This window comes from Salmo salar, chromosome 26 (genome assembly GCF_965601325.2).
Source record: "Salmo salar chromosome 26, fSalSal1, whole genome shotgun sequence".
NCBI lineage: Eukaryota > Metazoa > Chordata > Actinopteri > Salmoniformes > Salmonidae > Salmo > Salmo salar.
Window position 1 is genome coordinate 9973120 of NC_138316.1, and position 22548 is coordinate 9995667.

The window sequence follows — 22548 nt, forward strand, 5'->3', positions numbered from 1 at the left end:
CCTGGAAGGAGGCACAGGATAGACCAGGCTGGAGAGACCCACTGGAGGCTCCGGGCTGAGGAGCGTCTCTGTTGGCTCCAGACTGTCGGCCGTCTCTGTCGGCTCCGGACTGTAAACTGTCGCCGGAAGCTCAGGACGAAAAACTGTCGCCGAAAGCTCAGGACGGGGAACTGTCGCCGGAAGCTCAGGACGGGGAACTGTCGTCGGAAGCTCTGGACGGGAAATGCGCACTGTAGGCCTGATGCGTGGGACTGGCTTTGGAGACGCCAGGCTAGTAACACACACCTTCAGGCTAGTGCGGGGAGCAGGAACAGGACGTACTGGAGAGAGAGTGCGAGAGGCAGGCACCTGAAAAGCATGGGTAGTTGACTCAGGCCTCACCCCTGGTCCAGCCGAACTACATGTGTGCCCCCCAAATTTTTTTTGAGGGCTGCCTCTCGTTCTTCCCGGGTAGGCTCCGATATCTTTCCATCAACTGGCCCCATGTCCAGTCTTTCCTCCCAATCCACTCCTGATGAAACCAGGTATCCATCTCCTCCCGAGCACGCTGCTTGATCCAGTTGTGGTGGGTAGTTCTGTAACGATCGTCTGGAAGAGGGGACCAAGATGCAGCGTGGTAAGTGGTCATAATGATTTTTAATGAGACACTTCAAAAAACAAACAGGGAAAACGAAAGCCAACAGTTCTGCCAGGTGAACACACACAAGACAGAAAACAACTACCCACAAAACCCCAAAGGAAAACAGGCTGCCTAAGTATGACTCCTAATCAGAGACAATGATAGACAGCGGCCTCTGATTAGGAACCCTACTCGGCCCAAAACAAAGAAATACAAAAACATAGAAAAAGGAACATAGAACGCCCACCCAATGTAACACCCTGGCCTAACCAAAATAAAGAACAAAAAAACCCTCTCTATGGCCAGGGCGTTACAGAGATCCTGAGCAGGTTCTCATCAAGGATCTCTGTACTTTGCGCCTTTCATCTTTCCCTCGATCCTAACTAGTCTCCCAATATTTTTTTTCTTTCTGTTTTTTAATAGATTTGAAAACAATTCTAATAACCTGTTTTTGCTTTGTCATTATGGGGTATTGTGTAAACATTGATAATGATTTTTTTATTTAATCCATTTTAGAAGAAAGCTGTAACGTAACAAAATGTGGAAAAAGTCAAGGACTCTGAAAACTTTCCTAATGCACTGTATACATAGACACAGCAATACTATTATGGCAACAGTATTGGAACAATGATAGTGTCTGTTGTGGAACTATTATTTTCAATGTTCAAAACCAGAAATAGAAAATGGCTCTTCTAATGAACTAAACTTTAAAGTTTAAACACCTTCCCCACTCAATGATGAGCTCTATTCACTGTAAAAGTACAGGATGGCAATGAAAGAAACAGTCTGTCTTGAGGATTGTCCAATAGTGTGCTCCATCATTCTTACCAATGCAGATTAGACAAACAAGTTTGAGTTTAGTGTTGTAATACTGTAGAAACTATTTGACAGAAAGTTGTACGAATGGTGCTTTAGAGTAGAGACATGGTAAGTAATTAAACCATGCCCTCTCAACACTCCTGTCCAAAGTCCTCCGTGAACTTCCTGACCTTGAACAAGTCCTCCATGTTGACTGTGGGCCTCATGGAGGATAGTGAGCGCAGCATGTCAGTCTGGAATGCAGAGGGACACACCGAGAGGACGAACAAAATCATGAGCATGGTTCAGCAATTACACAAAAGTGAGAGTCAGTTTGCAATGCCTTGACGTGTATGTTGAAACAGCATGTTCTAGTATGTTTGTGAGCAGTGAATGTGAGTGAATATAGTAAGTGTGTCTGTGCTGTGAATGTGTGTTTCTCACCATGCAGATAATGGGCATCAGCAGCTTGTCGCTTGGCACATCCATCCAGGTCAATTCTATGGCAGCCGGGTCCCCAGGCGAGCACCAGGTCGGTCATCCACTATCAATTGACTGTTGACACGGGATGGCCCTCACACCTAGAATACCATCACACAAACAAACTCTCCTTAATAGTAGAGAAAGCGATACACCTTTAGTGTGGTGTACAAGAGTCAGCTGCAATAGAGTTCCTATATCATGTGTATAAGTTACCTTTTTGAAGTGTGTGGTTGACTGCACTTTCTTGACACCTGCATGAGCGCATCTCATACGATGATGCTAATGTCAGCCCCAGGGTAGCCTGATGTCTTTTTGGCGAGCTTACGCAGGTCTGCGTCACTCAGGCTGTGGGCCAGGGTGCCCAGGTGCAGCCGGAACATCTGGGTCCTAGTGGGCTCACCTGGGTGAGGGATGTAGATACGCTTCTCAAACCTGACGGTGACATAATGCACTGATGAGAATGATGTGTATTGTGATGGAGCTGGAGGGGATGGCTGCCGTCTTATCGGCTCTTAACCAACCATGCTATTTTGTTAGTTTTTTCACATTGGTCGTGACTTGTACATAATGTTGCTGCTACTGTCTCTTATAACCGAAAAGAGCTTCTGGACATCAGAACTGCATGTGGTGCCAAGACAACAACCTCTCCCTCAACGTGATCAAGACAAAGGAGATGATTGTGGACAACAGGAAAAAGAGGAACGAGCACGCCCCCACTCTCATCGACAGGGCTGTAGTGGAGTAGGATAAAAGCTTCTAGTTCCTTGGGACCACATCACCAAGAAACTAACATGGTCCAAGCATACCAAGATAGTCGTGAAGAGGGCACAACAAAACCTATTCCCCCTCAGGAGACTGAAAAGATTTGGCATCGAGAGCATCCTGACTGGTTGCGTCACTGCCTAGTATGGCAAATGCTCGGCCTCCAACCGCGAGGCACTACAGAGGGTAGTGCGAGCGGCTCAGAACATCGCTGGGGCTAAGCTTCCTGCCATCCAGGACCTCTATACCAGGCAGTGTCAGAGGAAGATCCTAAAAATGGTCACAGACTCCAGCCACCCTAGTCATAGACTGTTCTCTCTGCTACGGCACGGCAAGTGATAAGTCTTGGTCCAAGAGGCTTCTAAATAGCTTCTACCCCCAAGCCATAAGACTTTTGAACAGATAATCAAATGGCTACCCAGACTATTAGCATTGCCCCCCCCCCCCCTTTACATTGCTGCTACTATTATCTATGCATAGTCACTAATAACTCTACATATTACCTCAACAACGGTGCCCTCGCACAGTACTCCTGAAATATAGCCCCGCTATTGTTATTTACTGCTTCTCTTTGTTATTTACTGCTGCTCTTTGTTATTCTTATCTCCTACTTTTTTTGTTGGTATTTTTCTTAAAACTGCATTGTTGGTTAAGGGTTTGTAAGTAAGCATTTCACTGCAAGGTTAACACCTGTTGTATTCAGCACATGTGACAAATATATATTTGATATTAACTATTGTATCCTTTCATTTTGTTTTTGCTTGAACAGTACAACATATTTCATTTAATATCTATTGTTCTACAAACATTAAGAAATATTTAGCACAGTTAATCATGAGAAACGTAAATTAACCACCCTCCATGTTCCAATACAAACTCTGGAAATCAAGGGTCTGGGTAGTTTTATAAAGATGAATGACAAACCACACGCACACACCCTGCACTCTGTTTTGGAAAGTCTAACTTTAATAATGACAAGAGGCAAAGTCAATAATTAATCAAGGTATTACTTTTATTTAAAAAATATATAGTAAAGGAGGATGTCGCACCGCCCACGTAAGTGAAATGGATTGAGAGCCCCCGCACAGAGAGTACAGGAGCATTATACACACACTAGTCAAGCTATCCCATGTAAGCATCTGCAAAAACACGTGACCCTGTGTGTGTGTGTGTGTGTGTGTGTGAGAGAGGGGAGACAACTGGGTGAAACGGTTGCCTTAGTCTGTTGCAACTGAGTGAGGACAATAGGAGCCAGAATGACAGGAAGTAACTCCAGACATACTTCCTCTAACAGTAGCTCAATGGTTCCCCCAAGTTGGGCAAGCCTAGGCCTTTCACTGTCGGCCCAGATGATGTATGGTCGTACTGGTCACACACAAAACATTAATATTTCGCTCAGAAACAGGCTACAAACAGAATAGCCCTTTCGCTGGTGTACAGGAAATAACCTTTACTCTGTCTCCAATCAAGCTAAGAGAAACCAGTTAGTTTGTCATTCATGGCTGAGAACCCAGACATCATAGGGTCCTTCGACACACAGCACAATTAGAACAGGCCTTTATAAATGGCACACACTTTATCTTATGAGTTTAAAGAAACTCACAAGCCCAATTTCTAGGCATAAACAATAACTTTAGCTTTAGCAGTGTCACGGAGGACAGCCTCCGTGACACAGAGAAGAGCAGTCTCAGTTGAATGACCAGTCTTGAAACCTGACTGATTTGGATCAAGAAGGTAATTCTGAGAGAGATAGCAACTCCATTGTGTCCTCCTCCCAGAGTGCTAAGAGCCTTGGCGTGACCTTGGACAACACCCTATCGTTCTCCGCTAACATCAAGGCGGTGACCCGATCCTGTAGGTTCATGCTCTACAACATTCGCAGAGTACGACCCTGCCTTACACAGGAAGCGGCGCAGGTCTTAATCCAGGCACTTGTCATCTCCCGTCTGGATTACTGCAACTCGCTGCTGGCGGGGCTCCCTGCCTGTGCCATTAAACCCCTACAACTCATCCAGAACGCCACAGCCCAACCTTCCCAAGTTCTCTCACGTCACCCCGCTCCTCCGCACACTCCACTGGCTTCCAGTTGAAGCTCGCACCTGCTACAAGACCATGGTGCTTGCCTACGGAGCTGTGAGGGGAACGGCACCTCCGTACCTTCAGGCTCTGATCAGTCCCTACACCCAAAGAAGGGCACTGCGTTCATCCACCTCTGGCCTGCTCGCCTCCCTACCTCTGCGGAAGCACAGTTCCCGCTCAGCCCAGTCAAAACTGTTCGCTGCTCTGGCACCCCAATGGTGGAACAAGCTCCCTCACGACACCAGGACAGCGGAGTCAATCACCACCTTCCGGACACACCTGAAACCCCACCTCTTTAAGGAATACCTGGGATAGGATAAAGTAATCATTATACAGGAAAAAGAGACATTAGAAATGTAGGAGTAAAATAACGATAAGTAAGCAAGTTATAAGACATGTCTCAACTTCCTTATTGGAGGAGCAATTTTCTCAACAGCTCGCTTTTCTCTGCAACTCTATCGATCACCATGTCAGTATTCAGGGCCATTAGGATGTCCTTCTCGGTGGCCATCAGCATGAAGGCCTCTAGGTGTTCTTCTGAGAGAGCGCTCCTGAGTCTGCTCTTGATATACTTTAAGGTAGAGAAACTTCACTCACAAGCTACCTGAGAGGGTGAGTAGGAACTTGAATCCAAGACCAAGGATATGGTATGCATCAGTCAGCAGGTTGCACCATCTCAGCATCTGGTAACACAGTGGACATTATTTGCAGGATGAACAGCATTTATTCTTCATTTCCACCACATATTCATTTCCATCAGGGCCATCCTCCACTGTCCTGGTCATGTATTCCTCCAATCCTGAACTTTTCAGTCGTCTTTTCCACTGCACAGCGAGACTTCAGTTCACACTGCAAATTGTCAGTTGCTCGGCTATCAAATCGAAGCAAACATTTGCTGAGCTCTTGAAGACCATTGGATGTTATTTGGGAGAGGTTTCTAGGGTCCAGAAGGGTGTCATGAGACAGAAATCACCTGTGGATACTATCTGTGACTTTATCCATAATTTTATTGTGGACCTGAACTTTATAGGCACTCTCTGCCTCTGTCAAAGCTTCTTCTTGAGCCATCTCTCTAGACACGATTTTCTTCTTTCTTGCCCTTTTCTGTGGCCGAGTGGCTTCCACCTCCTCCAGCTTTGTGTCCTCATTCTGTTCTTTGATCTTCTTATTTGCAAACTGAACAAATGTGTCTGTAGCTGCCTTAATGGTGTCAAAGTCACTTGACATGCCTTTCAGGGTTTCCTGTGTAGCCACAACCATTTGATGGGCAGACCGGATGTCCATCCCACTTGTCTGCAGGTATTTGGACAGCGGTGACGTGTTCTCAAATATCCAAAGAAATATTTGAGCCGTCAGTGTCGTCTCATACCGGAGAAGAGCGTCAGTAAATCCTCTTTCCTTCACCCAAACAGTTGTCTTCATGTTGGCCTATCCTTGTATGGCTGATAGTGTGAGGAGTACTTCAACATAGAGACCCTGGTCTGGTTTTCCAAAGACCTTCATCAAAGCACCATCCTTAGTCCACCAGCGTGTTTCTCCGATTGGAGATAGGCGTCTGCGTCGCGTGTCCTGGCTCTTCTCCCACACATCCATCCTTTGGTAGGATTCACCGAGTAACACAGCAATGTCATTAAGGAGCACAAACAGTGACCCAGTTGTTAAGACAATTTCAGTTGTGTCAGACAAAACCAGATTAAGGACATACGCATAGCACCATACAGTATAACACATAGCTTTCATTGTATTACAGCCATTTTCGATTGGTACCGTCTTTAAAACAGAAAACCCTCTGTACCATGGAAGTTTTTGATTCCTGCATAGGGTGGAAACAATGTTTAGGTCATCTGACTTTGGTCTCTTGAAATAATCAAAAGTTGGTCTAGCCTTCCCTGGCTCCTCCCTCTTTCACTGAAACGGACCTATCATCAACCTGGATATGAATAAAATAATGTAAGTTAACTAAAGGCCCAATTTTGAAAAACTAAAAACACAGCAGCAGTCCCACTATTTCATATCAAGTGAATGAATGACAACAAAACACGTTTTTTTGTGTGTGGCTTTACTCGCCATTCACACCGGACTGTTGGCATGATGAGTTTCAATGCATTGTCTAGAAAGAGGCGAAGTGGTAGGAACCGGTGGCGATGAGGATCATAGTTAGCAAATCACTGTTACCATATTCTCCCGCACAAAATATGAATTTGAGAGGGAAAGGACTTGATTGGTTTTACAATATGTACACTATTTACAACCAATGTCGGCGAAATCTAGGCATTAAGAGCTTTGCCAGGCGTCAAATTTTGAGTTTTTCCGCTATCCGGTTTGAAACACCCAGTTACTGAACGTCTTTACCTCAATTCTTTCTGGTACATTTACACAGCAGTAGCTGACCAATTGTATTTGCCATTTCGGATATAACATGTATTTGTAACACATTTAGTGCAGCCGAAGCGGTAGATATGTGCCCATCTTTGGCTTCGCTGTCCTCTCCGTCTACTCTTTCACCCGCAAACCGGGTTGTGGCATCTTCCTCTTGCCGGTCTAGCACTTCAATGTTAGCGTCCATGTCACTAGTACTACTACCACCGAATAAGTCGGTTCGTTTTAAAAAAAAAAAATAATGTTACATTCACTTGCATTTGAGTGAAGACTTGACTCTTGTCTCTTAACTTGTCAGCCCCACACTCACATTTTTCACTCTGCTTTTCCATTTTCTATGGTAGCTAGTTTTTGAGCTGTCAGTGTCAACGTGAGCGAGACAAAAGGGGCGGGGCTAAGGTTTGCATAGACGTTCGTTTGGAATAGACCAACGGGTCTGGGGGAAAGGGTTGGCCCGTGTCGCTTAACGTTCTGCCAACTTTTTGATAAGTAGTAAATATATATATTAATTAAAAGCGGCCCAGAGGTTGACTAGCCCACCGGGAATTCTCCTGGGGCTCAGTCCGCTACTGCTTGGTACCTAGCTAGCTTCATCCGGCTAGAGAGGATCGACCGGGTTGTGACGCTAGCCACAATAAGGACAAGGCACAAGTGGAATTTGCTTTCTGCCTTCAAAATAAAAGTATTGTAACGACCCTGGGTTTACAAGCGCGGATCTCGACTCCGCCGCAGGAGCATGCTTTTCGGTCACAGTCGATGGTGCGCTGGACTTCGGGCTAGAAGGTCGAGGGTTCGAGGCCTGCTCCCTGCCTGTTTCATTACAGTATGTAAATGACAGTGATGCAATTAGTATAATTATTCTTTGTATTCATTTTGCGTCACCGTCAATTACGTACTTTTATTTTGAACGCTAACCGCAAAGTCCAAAATTGTGTCTAATCCTTATTGTGGCTAACTTCACAGATGGGTTCGACCACCATTAATCAAATAAATGTCTTGTAAATTAGGGTTATTTTAGATGACACCTAGCTATATAGTTAGCTAGCTAACTAAAGCCACTGAAACAGATGTAGTTTTGCTGTGTTTTGGGGGAAGAACATTGTTTGCATCAAATCCATCAGCTTGCTAGGTTTTTTTTTTTTTTTACGACCAGCACTGTCCAGAGCTTGAGGAAGGGCAGGTGCGCGAGACAACTTTACCAGCATCATAGCATACGTATCGATGAATTGTTGTGACATGAAATACGAGTGAATTTACGTTGTTATTACGCTAAGTAACGTGTTATATTATGTGACGTGCAGTCATAGTCAAGATCCTGATTGCGTGTCAAATAACACTTGTTGACCAAAGACCCAAACGGCGTCCCATAGAAGTCCTGTTTGAGGATGAAACGACTCTACGAAACAGCAAGTAAGTGAAAGAAATAGGTTTGGTAATGTTTTACTGATAATGGGGTCATACATAAATGCCAACAAAATAACTTTTTGGTTAGTGTGGTGTGTAACCTTTAAATAGGCAATTCAGTTATGAACAAATTCTTATTTACCATGACTGCCCGGATGATGCTGGGCCAATTGTTAGTTGCCCTATGGGATTCCCAATCACAGCCGGATGTGATACAGCCTGGATTCGAACAAGGGACTGTAGTGACGCCTCTTGCACTGAGATGCAGTGCCTCAGACTGCTGCGTCTGTGTTTTAACTATACTAGAACACTTAAAAGGCCCAATTTTTAAAAAAGGTATCGTTTTTGGCAAGGAAAACATCAGTAAAAAATGTAATATCGGTGCATCACTACATGGAACAGGAGTTGACATAGTGAGTCACGTCCCTCGCCAAGGTTGGCCACCAATACTTCTTGGAGATGGATTGAGTAGTACGAGTAAAACCTGGATATCCAGCGACAACGTCACTCCTTGCGGGTGGTTCTGGTTGCCTAGAAGAGAGACATTTCCTGATGAAATTGTCACTGCTCTGCCTTGACATATAGTTGGTTGGCCAAGAGACGTTCCAGGACTACTCGGATGTGAGCGATGTGATCCTCCAAGGTAGCCGAGCAGACCAGGTTGTCGTGGATAGAGACAACCACCTGGTGTCCGAGCATGTCCCGGAACACCTCATTGACGAATGCCTGGAACACTGACGGCGCATTGGCTAAGCCAAAAGGCATTACCGAGTACTCGTAGTGACCAGACATCGTGCTGAAAGCCGTCTTCCATTCATCCCCCTCGCGGATGAGATTGTATGCAGTTCCAATTTGGTAAAGAACCAGGCCCCGCAGAGCTGTTCGATAGCTGCCGGCACCAACAGGAGAGTAATGGTACTTGGTGATCTCTTTCAGTACTCTAATCAATACACAGGTGTAATCCTCCACCACACAGCAGCAGGAGAAGTGGACGTGTGGCTGAAACCTTGTTGGATCGCTTCACGGATGTAATCCTCCATGGCCTTAGCCACAGACAGATGCGTCTGCGCAGAGTCCGCAAGCAAGTCAATGGCACAGTCCCAGGGACGATGAAGGAAACAGGTGGCGCGGGTTCTGGAAAAAACCTCCCACAGGTCCTGGTATACCTCCAGAATGTTGGGCTAAAAGGCACCCACAGGACTCAACCGACATGGAACGGGAAAGCAGGTCCTCCAGCATTCGGGTGCCCAGTCCGTGATTGTCATCCTTCACAAATGAAGGGAATGTTCTCATGATGGACTCCACAGTGAGGGTGAGTGGTCCCGGATCCTAGTAGATGCGCCGATCATCAAGGGCTTGAACTGGAAACAGATGTGAGCGGGTATGAGGTGACGTTCAGAGAGGGACTGTAGTCAATAAAGATCCGGGGCACCGGAATCCACTAGCACTGTATTTTTTAAATAACTAGGAAAGTCAGTTTAGAACATACTTATTTTCAATGACGACCTACACCGGCCAAACCCGGACGACGCTGGGCCAATTCTGTGCCGCCCTATGGGACTCCCAATCACGGCCGGTTGAGATACAGCCTGGATTCGAGCCTCTAGCACTGAGATGCAGTGCCTTAGTCCGCTGCGCCACTCGGGAGCCCTCTAGAAACAGTACATGAGGGACAGCCGACTAGTGTGATTGACACACACAAAAAAAAGGGTTTGTAGAAAGCGATAAATGGAATACTCACACCTGCCCCAGGAGGTGGAAGATCACGCGTTCGTCCCTCTGCTCTCGTGGAGACCGAGTTGGGACGTATCGGACACTACTGAAGTTTCCCTTAACGACAATCGGGACAGAGCCCCAGCGGTTTCCGTCTGTGTCACTAAGCCGCGGGGAAGGCATGTGACCCCCTACCTCCAAGGGTTCAGGCTCTGATACAGAGTGGTCACTGAGGGAAGGACAGAAGCGATGGTAACGATGCTCCCGAAGTTAGTTATCCAGACTGATGGCTATCGCAAGGAGTGCATTCCCAACATGAAAGTTCGATCTGGACCTCATGCAGTCCTCTTCTGAAAAGCATACGGAGCGCCGGCTCATTCCATCTGCTGAATGCTGCTACTGTCTGGAAGGTGAGCGTGTACTCAGCGGCCGTCTGGGCATCCCACCATAGTTGGAGTAGGCACTCAACCCCTCTGCCCTCAGTGGATGAGCGAAGATTCCTCTGAACAGTGCCATGAACCCCTCATAAGAAGCCAGCTCCTCTTCTCTCCCAGATGGCCGTAGCCTACGCCCACCAGTCAGCAGAGAAATAACAGTGGCAACCGTTGACCTCTCGGTGATGGGGGCTCCCATCTGGTGCGCAAAATGGAGGGAGCACTGGAGTAGGAAGCCACAGCATTTAGATGGGGGTTCTGTCATTTGTCAGGGAGGGGCAAACAGGCGTCGCTAACCTGGGCAGACTGTTGGATGGGCTGGTGTGCTGGCTCAACTGGTGGTAGAGTATCCTCCGCTAGTATCCGCTCAGGTATGTGTGATGTTGAAGACCACAAAGAACCTCTTCCATAGCTGTCCCCAGTTGCACCAGCTGGTCATGGTGTTGACAAAGTAGTTATCATTGTTAATCAAACATCAGGGAGATGGCCTGATTTCCTGCTGCTTCCATTTGTTGAGGCAGTATTCTGTTACAGAGACACTGTGAGTCAAGAAGCAGGTGGTGAGTTTAATAATGCAATGACCATTGCACAATACAAACCAAGCATACCATCTGGATATGAAACACATAACCAATAGTGCCTGGGGGAACAACACTAAGGGAGTGACAGATATAGGGGAGGTAATCAGTGAAGTGATTGAATCCAGGTGTGTCTCATTATGAGGCGCAGGTGACCGTAACAATGGTGCCAGGTGTGCGTAATGATGGATGTCAAAGCCAGTGATTAGTAAACCTGCCCGGAGATGGGGAGTGGGAGAAGACGTGACAATGCTTTTTGGCCCTAAACAGAGAGTACACAGTGGCAGAATAACTGACCACTGTGACTGATTCAAAATGAAGGAAATCTTTGATTATGTGCAAGAGACACTTATATTCCTCATTACACAGACCCACAAAGAATTTGAAAACAAATCCAATTTTGATAAACTCCCATATCTATTGTGTGAAATGCCAGTGTGCAATCACAGCTGCAAGATTTGTGACCTGTTGCCACAAGAAAAGGACAACCAGTGAAGAACAAACCCCATTGTAAATACAACCTATGTTTGTTTATTTAACTTTTGTTTATGATCTAATTCATTTGCTTAGGCAATGTAAACAAATGTTTCCCATGCCAATAAATCCCTTTTAAATCGAATTGAAATAGCCCAAGGGCTCCAACTGACTCAAACAGTTGAATTTGAGATGAGGACGACTGTTTCAAGCCAACCAGAGTTACTCCTAACAATACAATGCTTATCTTTATAGAAAATATTATGTCGAAAATTAACTAAAATTAACGTAGTAACCATCTCACATAAAGAAATGCATGTCGATGTCTGCTTATTTCTATCTAGCTCTCTGGGGTTAGGCCTAAGCTTCTCTTCTTTCAAATAGGCTATATATATAGAACACATTAAAATGTTAATATTATACAGTGGACACCGAAGCCCTGATACATGTAGTGCTCAAATCCCTAACAGCTGAACCGTGAGGTGCAAAATTATTGTTTTAGGAATGTAGCATAAAAACAATAACAAATAGGCTATAACGTTTTGCATATGCTGCACATCGAAACACAAGGAATAGTATTTTGGTCATTTGTTATAGGCTGTTTTTTACGACACGAAAATGTGGCTCATTTGGCCAAAATCTTCCCTGTCATGTCCGGCGCTAAAACTTCCCAAACGAAACTCTGAAATATTGTTTTTAATTAGATTTTACAATATTCGCATGAAAATCTGTCGCCAATTGGATGGAAACCTAGCTAGTGCGCTAGTCCAGTGTCACTTTGATCACGTATGCACATCATGGTTCACCAGCAGCCCCAAACATCTAAAGAATAAGCTACCAGCCAAACAAGCGTGTAAGAATTGTACGTTAACTCCCCTGATACTCATCTCTATCTGTAATTTGTCTGTATCTATGTAATTGTATATGTATTTATGTTAAAAATAGGGACCACAATGGAAATAAGTCCCCGACTATATTGTACAATACCGGTCACTTTTACAAATCTTTGTGTATATGTATTATTTTTTTACTGTCAAATCAATCAAACCAAACTGTGCAGCAGCTAAAAGGTTATGCTAGATCTGCGTCAGTTTTAGTAGAAAACGTGTTCTCTTTGAGATTAAAGCTTTTTATAAATCATTATAGCACAAATGACAACCATAAGAACTATTATTATTGTATAAACCGTTTGGATGAGGACCAGGATCCTATGGTCCAGACCCAGTTTGGAAAACGCTGCGTTGTATAATCATTAACTTATATGTATACATGTTTTCTGTAAAACATAGAAATAGCGATACATGTAGATTATAAATACATTGCTTACTTTAAAGCAAAATTGACCCTTTGTAAGCTAGCTATTTCTTGCACTGCAAAAAAAGCAATCGGTTTTGTGGCGCCCACCTATGTTCCTGTGTTCAACTAGTAATGCCTGATGATCTGTGGCTGGTCTGGCCAGCTGGCTAATGTTTTGGAGAACATAGCTAATAGCTAGCCTAGCTACACTGCTAGCTTGTTAACCACAGTTAACACAATATAAAAACATCGGAGAAAATAGACCATAATTATACGAGATAGTTTCAGGTGCTAGTAAATGTCGAATATATGTAACTTGCTAAGTCGACAAGAACATCCAACCGTAGCAGTGGGAAAAGGTAGGGAGGTACATGGTCGAGTATCGCTAACGTTAGCTAGTTATGTTAGGCCAATGCAATGCCTTGATGGGGTTGGTTCTCAACGCCAGCGCTTGCTTGAGTTGGACAAACGCTGGCATGTTAGCTAGCTAGTTTATTGGGAGACGGGTAGCTACAGATTGTAACACAAGATAATGTGATTTAACCCAAAAATATACTGGTAGTTACAGGCCTGGCTGTACAAAACGTTGTCAGATCGTTCAACTAATAACTAACCTGTTATTGCCGATACTAGCTTCGTCCTCCAGTATAATGGCCCACGTTTGTTGGGTTAAATCACATTATCTGGTTTTACAATCTGGAGTTAGGAGACAGGTAGTTAACAAGCAATTTTAAGTTTCATGACAGCCTGTTGTGGTAATCTGTATTTCGGGTGTTCTGCCTGAACACACACCATCAGTTGTTTTGCCATTAACGTTATGTTATAATTGTGTAAAACTAACAGATTTTCATTATTCATGCTACTTATGGCAACGTTTTCATCAGCACCTCGTGGCTGTTACCTAATCACTGCAGTTCTCATTTGTTAACTAATAATAAACATTTTTTTTTTTTAGCTAACTAGTTAGCTACAAACATGGTTATGTCATCAACAGCTGGATTTCACCATGCAATGGCAAGGTAAAGGTGTAGACTACAAGCTAGCCACAGACACACTTTCATATGGCTTTTGCTTAGACCCTTTGGTGACTGAGACCAACAAATACCAGTGTGAAGGAGAGGAATGAAGGCCTGATCTTTGAGATGACTGTCTACCCAAAGAATTCGGTGCGGATCTTAACTGCCCGGGAGCGTGGGGCACGTGGCCTTGGCTCCCAGCGCCTCCTGCAGCAGCTTGTTGAGGAGAAGACCCGGCGGATGAAATGGCAGAGTCAGGTAAGGAGCATCCTTGGTGAGGCATGGATGGAAATCGTGCAATGTAACAAGTTTAACTGACGAGTGGCCACTTTTTTGATGTGCTCTTATAATTTAATTTTCCTCAGAAAGTGGAGTTGCCGGACAGCCCTCGTTCTACCTTCCTGTTGGCTTTTAGCCCGGACAGGTCAGAATGTCATCCTATAAAATGTTGTATACATTTTTTTTGGTCTGGATGAGGTAGAAAGACACCAAGACTGGAAGATTGTATGTTAACTGTTAATGTTTTCCTTTCATATAGGACCTTAATTGCCTCCACTCATGTCAACCATAACATTTATATCACCGAGATTAAGACAGGGAAGTGTGTTCACTCTCTGGTGGGCCATCGCCGCACTCCTTGGTGTCTGACCTTTCACCCTACCATCCCTGGTTTGGTGGCTTCAGGATGTCTGGATGGAGAGGTTCGCATCTGGGACCTGCATGTGAGTGGCTGTCATCTTCTCATGCAAAGGAACCTCAAGGACTACATGTGCTACCATAGACTTAATTAGATGACTCATCTTTGGGAGATTCTCCTAGACTCCTCCGTCCTCCTCTCCTCTGTGAACTGGAAACCGATATGTGGTTGAGGACGGTGTCAATTAATTAGTAGGCGAATGGAAGAGTTTGCTCACTTCCTTGATACACAAGAGTATTCCACTCAGTGGCTAGTGCAGAAGTGTTTTAAAATCCACTACACCCCATTTGAATCAGCTGTTTTCTCGGAGGAGAAAGCATGCACACATTTAAAAAGGATACACCACTTATTATTTCATCTTCAAAATGTCTTCCACAACTAGCTGTATTTGTTTTTATCACTTTACACATTTATTTTGGGATTTCACCCCTGTAAATTTAATTTGCCTTATGGAGTGGGGAGTTTAATTTCATACAAGCTCATTTGTTTCTTCTCCTTGCCTCCGCTCCTCGATTACCTTTGAACTTTTTCAAAAGCAGGACAGAGGAGTTGAGCAAAACCAATTGAGAATTTGTCATTTAATCTGTCCCATTATGGCACCTGTAAGAGCACGAGCAGTGCCATTGAGGCCATCTCCATTTTGACGTAGCCTATTTTCATATTTTTTTGTGTTTGAAAATAGCGTACAGCGTATATTGGTGTTTTACTGCCACCTGCAGTGCAGGAGTCCTGAAACAAATCTTGTCATTCATTTATTGTGGCCACAAGATGGCGGTGATACAGCTTAAAGCCATTTACAAACCAGGCAACCCAATTTGAAGAAGAAGCCAATGCTCTGAGCATTGGCTGATCCCTCCCAACCCATATGAATCCCCATCCAGTTGACTACTTTAAAATGGTGGAAGCCCTCTATAGAGTACCACAATATGAGTCGTAATACCCATAAAACCTAGAGGTAAAACAGGGAAATGGTTCCAATTTTCTTTTCTCCACCATTTCATTTTTCCTATAGGCGATTTTGGAAACACTTGAAATAAGGGATGTTTTGTTTAGGCTTTCCCCGGTGTGATGTTTTGATAACTGTAAATCTCTCAAGGACAAAGTGACTTGTATCAATATATTCGCCTGTATTTATCCCCCAAAAATGTAATTCTAATGTGGCTATCATAAAAAACTACAAATGGCATGATGATCTGGACTAGACTGCCGAATCGAGGCAAAGGTAAGAATCTCTGGATTCACTCTCTAATGTTAGCTAAATGTAGTAATGAATAAATTGGTAACATTTCAATTGACAATTCTGTGAACTGTCTTGTGCAAGTTTTAAGTTGTCATAATACCTGTTAGCAAAGGTGTCAGCTAGAGATAATGTGCAGGAGCTTGCAGGGATTTGTAGTTTGGCATGATGTCTACTTGATGCTAATTAGCATTTTTAAATCTGAGTGTAAATGGAGCAGAATATATTGATAGAAGTTACCTTGTCCGAGAGAGATTTACACGGTTATCAAAATGTCACACTAGGATAAGCCTACACGAATCACAGCCCTTTATGTGTTTCTAAAATTCCCTATGGGAAAGATTAATGGTAGAAAAACTTTAGGAACCATTTCCCTGTTTGACAACTAGGTTTTATGGGTACTATGACACCTCCACTGTGGGGCTCTATGGCAGTGTCCATGCACAAAACAGGTTATATCCAACTAGGGATCTCTAACTATCTCTGTGTGTGGCGCTGGTGTAGGTAACCTTGTCCTCTCCTGCATCACAAGTTTTATTCCTTACCAATCGATTTCTGTGCTTTCTCTTAAAAATAGTTGGATGACATTCTGGGTTTTTGTGCATGTGCATAATATTGACACTAATCTTTTTTTGAACATTGTGTGGCCCCTCTGATGCCCAGGGTGGCAGTGAGAGCTGGTTCACTGAGAGCAATGTGGCCATTGCCTCCCTGGCCTTTCACCCTACTGCCCAGCTCCTCCTTATAGCAACAAACAATGAGGTTCACTTCTGGGACTGGAGTAGGAGGGAGCCATTTGCCCTGGTCAAGACTGCCAGCGAGACAGAGAGAGTCAGGTCTGACAAAAAGCTCCACCTTCTCGATCTCCCTATAATTTCCACAGTGTTCGATTACTTGACTTGTTGAAACTTTGCTGCAATATCTGAATTTGGAAACCGAGTCAAAGCAAAATGTAGCTAATGACATATGCAAATGCTCTGTTGCAGACTGGTGAGGTTTGACCCACTGGGTCATTACCTGTTGACCGCTATAGTGAATCCCTCTAACCAACAGGTGAGACTGTTTGTTTAATACTTTACATTATTTAAGGTCAGTTGCATCATATCAAGAACATTGTGTTCCTGTTGTGTGCTTTTCAGCAGAGTGATGATGACTCTGAGGTCCCCATGGATAGCGTGGAGATGCCCCACTTTCGCCATCGATCCTTCCTACAGTCCCAACCGGTCCGCCGTACCCCCATTCTCCACAACTTCCTGCACATCCTGTCATCGAGGAACTCCGGCTCACAGTCTGAGGAACAGCATCCTCCTGCACCCGCTGCCAATAGTGCTGCTGACTCTCCTAGTCTTCCCTCTGGACGTTATTCTGCCCTGCGGAATCGCTCCCGACTCCCCTACCAGGGTTGTGTGCAACACCTTGGTATGGTTTGCTTCTGCAGTCGGTGCTCTGCCACCCGAGCCCCTTCACCATCTGGAGAGGACCCCTCTGACCCTGAGAGCCTGGAGGCCCAGTCTCATGCCTCCACCTTCTCCTCTGCTCGCACTGAGCCCCGGCAGCCCTCTGAGCCTCGCTCCTCACACCGTCCATCTGCGTTCAGCAGTGTGTACGGCAGTGCTAGAGGACACTCTTTACGCACTCCATCTTCAGGCCCTGGCCAGCGCAGCATCCCAGGCCTTATAACCAACCAGGGCCACCAGCAGCCAGGCCGGGAGTGCTCTGGGCGACTGGCGGGGGCAGACTGGATGGGCAGCATGCTCAACATGCGCCCTGAGCGTAGTGGGGGTGTTGGGGTATCTCCACCCAGGACTAGTGCATCCTCTGTCAACCTGCTGTCTGTGCTGAGGCAGCAGGAGGGCTCATTTCAGTCGCCTGTCTACACCTCTGCCACAGAGGGAGGAAGCTTTCCCCCAGCAGTAGTGAGCCCTCACACCAGTGGAAACGGCTCTGTAGATGGACCCAGCACTAGTAGTGGACACCACTCTCTTGGGGAGGGAGGGAGCAACAGCCCCACCTCTATCCGTAACGTGCTGCAGTGCAACTTGAATCGCTACTTCATGGAGTATGATCGCATGCAGGAAATGGAGCAGTCAGGTGGTGCTGGTGGAGAGAGCAGCCAAGAGCAACAGACACGGGAGATGCTCAATAATAACATAGACTGTGAGCGGCCTGTCACCCCCCATTATCAGCCCCCCAACAGCAGTGATGGTGGTTCTGGTCCCTCCCGTGGCCATATGAACCGCTGCAGGGTCTGCCACAACTTGTTCACGTTTAACCAAGGTACACAGCGCTGGGAGCGCACCGGCCAGACCCCATCACAAGAGGAGGGGAGCACCTCATGGCAGCCCCCAAGCCCCAACTCTGCCTTTCACACAATGAGGCAGGCGGTGCCACATGTTCCCCAGTCCTCTGACAGGAGACAGTTAGCACAGCCACAGCCCAGTGCTGATGAACCTGGAGGGGACACAGCCTTCCCTCACCGGGGAACCCCTAGCCCACAGAGAGAACAGGCGGTGGGGTTGGTGTATAACCAGGAGACAGGCCAGTGGGAGAGAGTTTACCAACCGTCTGCTAGTCCAAGTCCAGCGGTGAATGTACCACAAGAGGCCTTAAACCAAGAAATGCCTGACGAAAACCACGATGACGATTACCTGAGAAGGTGAGAGAATCAGGTGTTAAGTTCTGTGTTATTGATATTTTGTGCAGTTTGTTAAATGAAAAACATAATTGATAGCATAGCTTTTTCCAATATGCTGGAAGTAGCATGAATGGCCTGATGGCTGAACTCTGACTTTGAGGCAGTACCAGATGCAACATTCAACACATCTTATAAGCTTCCAAGTCTGCCCTACCACAAGACGTACACATCATCCCAAGTCACCCCATGCTTGTCATTAGTCTAATCATACAGGCAGACTTTGCATGTCTTGATTTTGTGCTCATTCAACTGTGCATCTCACATCAGTATCCCAGATTTTTAAAAATGATTATATCCCCTTAATATGGTAATATTTCCCCCTCTTTTTAAATGCATTTTTATTTTATTTTGATAAAAGGTGTTATCCAAACTTGTGCAGTCATTAGGGCATTTTCTTTGGTAAGTATGTTGGACAATGAAAGTATACTGTACCAGTCAAAAGTTTGGACACACCTTCTCATTCAAGGCTATTTCTTTATTTGTACTATTTTTTTTACATTGTAGAATAATAGTGAAGATGTTAAACAAATACAAATATAGTTTAGATTCTTCAATGTGGCCACCCTTTGCCTTGATGACAGCTTTGCACACGCTTGGCATTCTCTCAACCAGCTTCATCTGGAATGCTTTTCCAAGAGTCTTGAATGAGTTCCCACATATGCTGAGCACTTGTTGGCTGCTTTTCCTTTACTCTGGGGTCCAACTCATCCCAAACCATCTCAATTGGGTTGAGGTCGGGTGAATGTGGAGGCCAGGTCATCTGATGCAGCATTCCAAGACTCTCCTTCTTGGTCAAATAGCCCTTACACAACCTGGAGGTCTGTTGGGTCATTGTCCTGTTGAAAAACAAATGATAGTCCCACTAAGCGCAAACCAGATGGGATGGTGTATTACTGCAGAATGCTGTGGTAGCCATGCTGGTTAAGTGTGCCTTGAATAAATAAATAAAATAAAAACACTGACAATGTCACCAGCAAAGCACGATCACACCACCACCTCCATGCTTCACAGTGGGAACCACACATGCCGAGATCTTCCGTTCACCTACTCTGCGTCTCACAAAGACATGGTGGTTGAAAACAAAAATCTCAAATTTAGACTCATCAGACCAAAGGACAGATTTCCACCAGTCTAATGTCCATTGCTCGTGTTTCTTGGCCCAAGCAAGTCTCTTATTCTTATTGTTGTCCTTTAGTAGTGGTTTCTTTGCAGAAATTTGACCATGAAGGCCTGATTCACGCAGCTCCTCTGAACAGTGGATGTTGAAATGTGTCTCTTACTTGAACTATGTGAAGCATTTATTTGGCCTGCAATTTATGAGGCTGGTAACTCTAATGAACGTATCCTCTGCAGCAGAGGTAACTCTGGGTCTTCCTTTCCTGTGGCGGTCCTCATGAGAGCTAGTTTAATCATAGCGCTTGATGGTTTTTGCGACTGCACTTGAAGAAACTTTCCAAGTTCTTGACATTTTCCGGATTGACTGACCTTCATGTCTTAAAGTAATGATGGACTGTCATTTCTCTTTGTTTATTTGAGCTGTTCTTGCCATAACATGTACTTGGTCTTTTACCAAATAGGGCTATTTTCTGTATACCCACTACCTTGTCACAACAGTTGATTGGCTTATAGAAGGAAAGTAATTCCACAAATTAACTTTTAACAAGGCACACCTGTTAATTGAAACGCATTCCAGGTGACTACCTCATGAAGCTGGTTGAGAGAATGGCAAGAGTGTGCAAAGTTGTCATCAAGGCAAAGGGTGGCTACTTTGAAGAATGTCAAATATAACATACATTTTGATTTGTTTAACAATTTTTTGGGGGGGTTATTACGAGTCCATATGTTATTTCATAGTTTTGATGTCTAAACTATTATTATACAATGTAGAAAATAGTCTAAATAAATGAATGTGTAGGTGTCCAAACTTTTGCCTGGTACTGTGTGTATGAATTTATTTCTGCCAGATGCCTTTTGTGAAGTTATTACACCGAAGGCCATTGCGCTACGTTTTTGCAAATTGAATACCATTCAAAAAGCCTACAAAAGTTAAAAAACTACAACGTCGACAATATGTTGCTTTTCATACAGTAGTTTTTTTGCGTAGAGCTTTCTTTTGGCTGATTGTGATACTTAACAAGTGGGAAGCTCGTACCTCATCTTTCCACAAGTTTCCAAGTTGAAAATGTCACAGTTGTATTGAATGCCGCATTACCCTCAATCTCGTTAATGCTGAGTTCCAAGCAGGGACGCATCGGGTCCCATTTTTAGAGTCTTTGGTATGACTCGGCCGGGGATCGACTTCCCATTGTTCCAATCAAGTGGTGGACACAAGCTAATTTGTAATGGACCTGTAGAAGCAGGACTGTCTCCATGTTGCTTCTCAGTTTTCCACTTGGTGGCAGTATGGTACTGACTAGATATTTAGACATGATTGCCAAGATAGCTCTGCCTCTCCTGTGGCAACTACCATTGACAACTTTCTAGAATAGGAGTAGTTAGACCCAGGCTATTAGGATTGGTTTGTGAATTAGCATAGGTATTTGCTGTGAACACTTCTAAAAGCTATTTAATGAACACGCCATTTTATTTGTATTTGCACAAACTATGAGGATATGAAGGGCTCTACAAAACACGACACAAACTGAATTCTTCCGCTGCTCTATTGTTCGCAACATAATTCAGTCTGAAACTGATTTTATCTTCATTGATGACAATGAAGAGTATTAAACACATTGACGAATTTTCGAAATGCCACTTTATCCATGTGTGCTCTTGCCCAACCCATCAGTTTCTGGAACCAATCAGATGGTCTAGAATGGATTTCCATTCTACAAATCGTCTGGGAGGTACTCAGATCCAGACTCATTGCGGAGTAGAAACTAACGTACTTGGGCGTGGCGTTTGGCTGGAGCAAGGAGATTGGGTAGCCAGGCAAGAAAGTAATGCCTATTTTAAGAAACAGTGAAGTGGAAAAAGTGAAATATTTGTTATCTTAATATTTGCATAACATTTAGCTACAGTCATTGAAAACACACACGGTAATTGTTTTTTTTCCCCCTCTCATTTTCCTTCTCGCTTCAATCCCAATCCATCCCCTGTGCCCTGGAAGGTTGCAATTAGCCTCTGTTTCAAGGGCAGTGTTGTGAACTTTAACAATGTGAAGTTGCCCTTCCTGCTCAACCCCTCATTATCTAGCCTAATGCTGGGGCTTGTTGTGTGGAGAGCTCTCCAGCATCCTGAGGGTGCTGCTCTACTTTGTCTGACACGAGGCCAAAGCATTGGGTTTAATCTGTAGGCCGTCAAGAAGCGTCTGGAAAGCAAATTACCAAACTGAAGTTTGGTTCTCTGTTTTGTTCACATGTCTTTTAGATTCCAGTCTATCTCATAGACTCACAGCTGCAGGTCACCCTAAATGGAATATGTTCAAGGTTTTATGTGACTATATTAATGATATTTGAGCTTTAGGCTACTTTGTGTTATTGAGCCTACATGGGCACAATGGGTTCTTTCTTGTGTCCACATTCTGAAGTCAACCTTCTTTGGGCAAGGCATTGATATAGCAGATTAAAAGTGATTTGACAAAATGAATAGGTCTAGGCTTATATTAGGCTGTATTTATTGCTGTAATTGCTTTTTCAATGAGGTGTTGGCTACTGCATTCTTAGACATTTTCTGACTTGCTTTGAGCCCAAAAGACTAGCGCAGTTGAGGTTATAATCTAACAATTCAATATTTAGTGCTTTGCATACCAAACTTTCCTCAAAGCCACTAAAGTATAAAGACCATTGTTATATTAGTTGCCTCACCATCCTCTGTATAGGAATGGCATTCAAGTCCCGGCTCAGTAAAAGACTGGACTAATTGAATGGGTTGTTACACAGGGC

At 44.5% G+C, this 22548-nt stretch overlaps 1 protein-coding gene and 1 pseudogene across 5 annotated transcripts in view; one reads left to right on the forward strand and one right to left on the reverse strand.

Annotated features, from left to right (window-relative positions):
• Positions 1-950: 950 nt before the first annotated feature.
• Positions 951-2689, reverse strand: LOC145864307 (vacuolar protein sorting-associated protein 4A-like; annotated as a pseudogene).
• Positions 2690-8077: 5388 nt separating this feature from the next.
• Positions 8078-22548, forward strand: part of LOC106587104 (activating molecule in BECN1-regulated autophagy protein 1A) — a 111904-nt gene continuing 97433 nt past the window's right edge. Inside the window, exons 1-7 of one of the 5 annotated variants that reach the window (XM_014175101.3) lie at positions 8078-8530; positions 14096-14293; positions 14401-14459; positions 14574-14757; positions 16633-16805; positions 16956-17022; positions 17109-18625. In XM_014175101.3, the coding sequence (XP_014030576.3) occupies positions 14162-14293; positions 14401-14459; positions 14574-14757; positions 16633-16805; positions 16956-17022; positions 17109-18625 (2132 nt within the window). In that variant the 5' untranslated portion in view covers positions 8078-8530; positions 14096-14161. Of the gene's footprint in view, positions 8531-12868; positions 13379-13974; positions 14294-14400; positions 14460-14573; positions 14758-16632; positions 16806-16955; positions 17023-17108; positions 18626-22548 lie in introns of those variants that run through there. The other 4 variants (XM_014175105.3, XM_014175104.3, XM_082969377.1 and 1 more) reach the window with 4 other exon arrangements.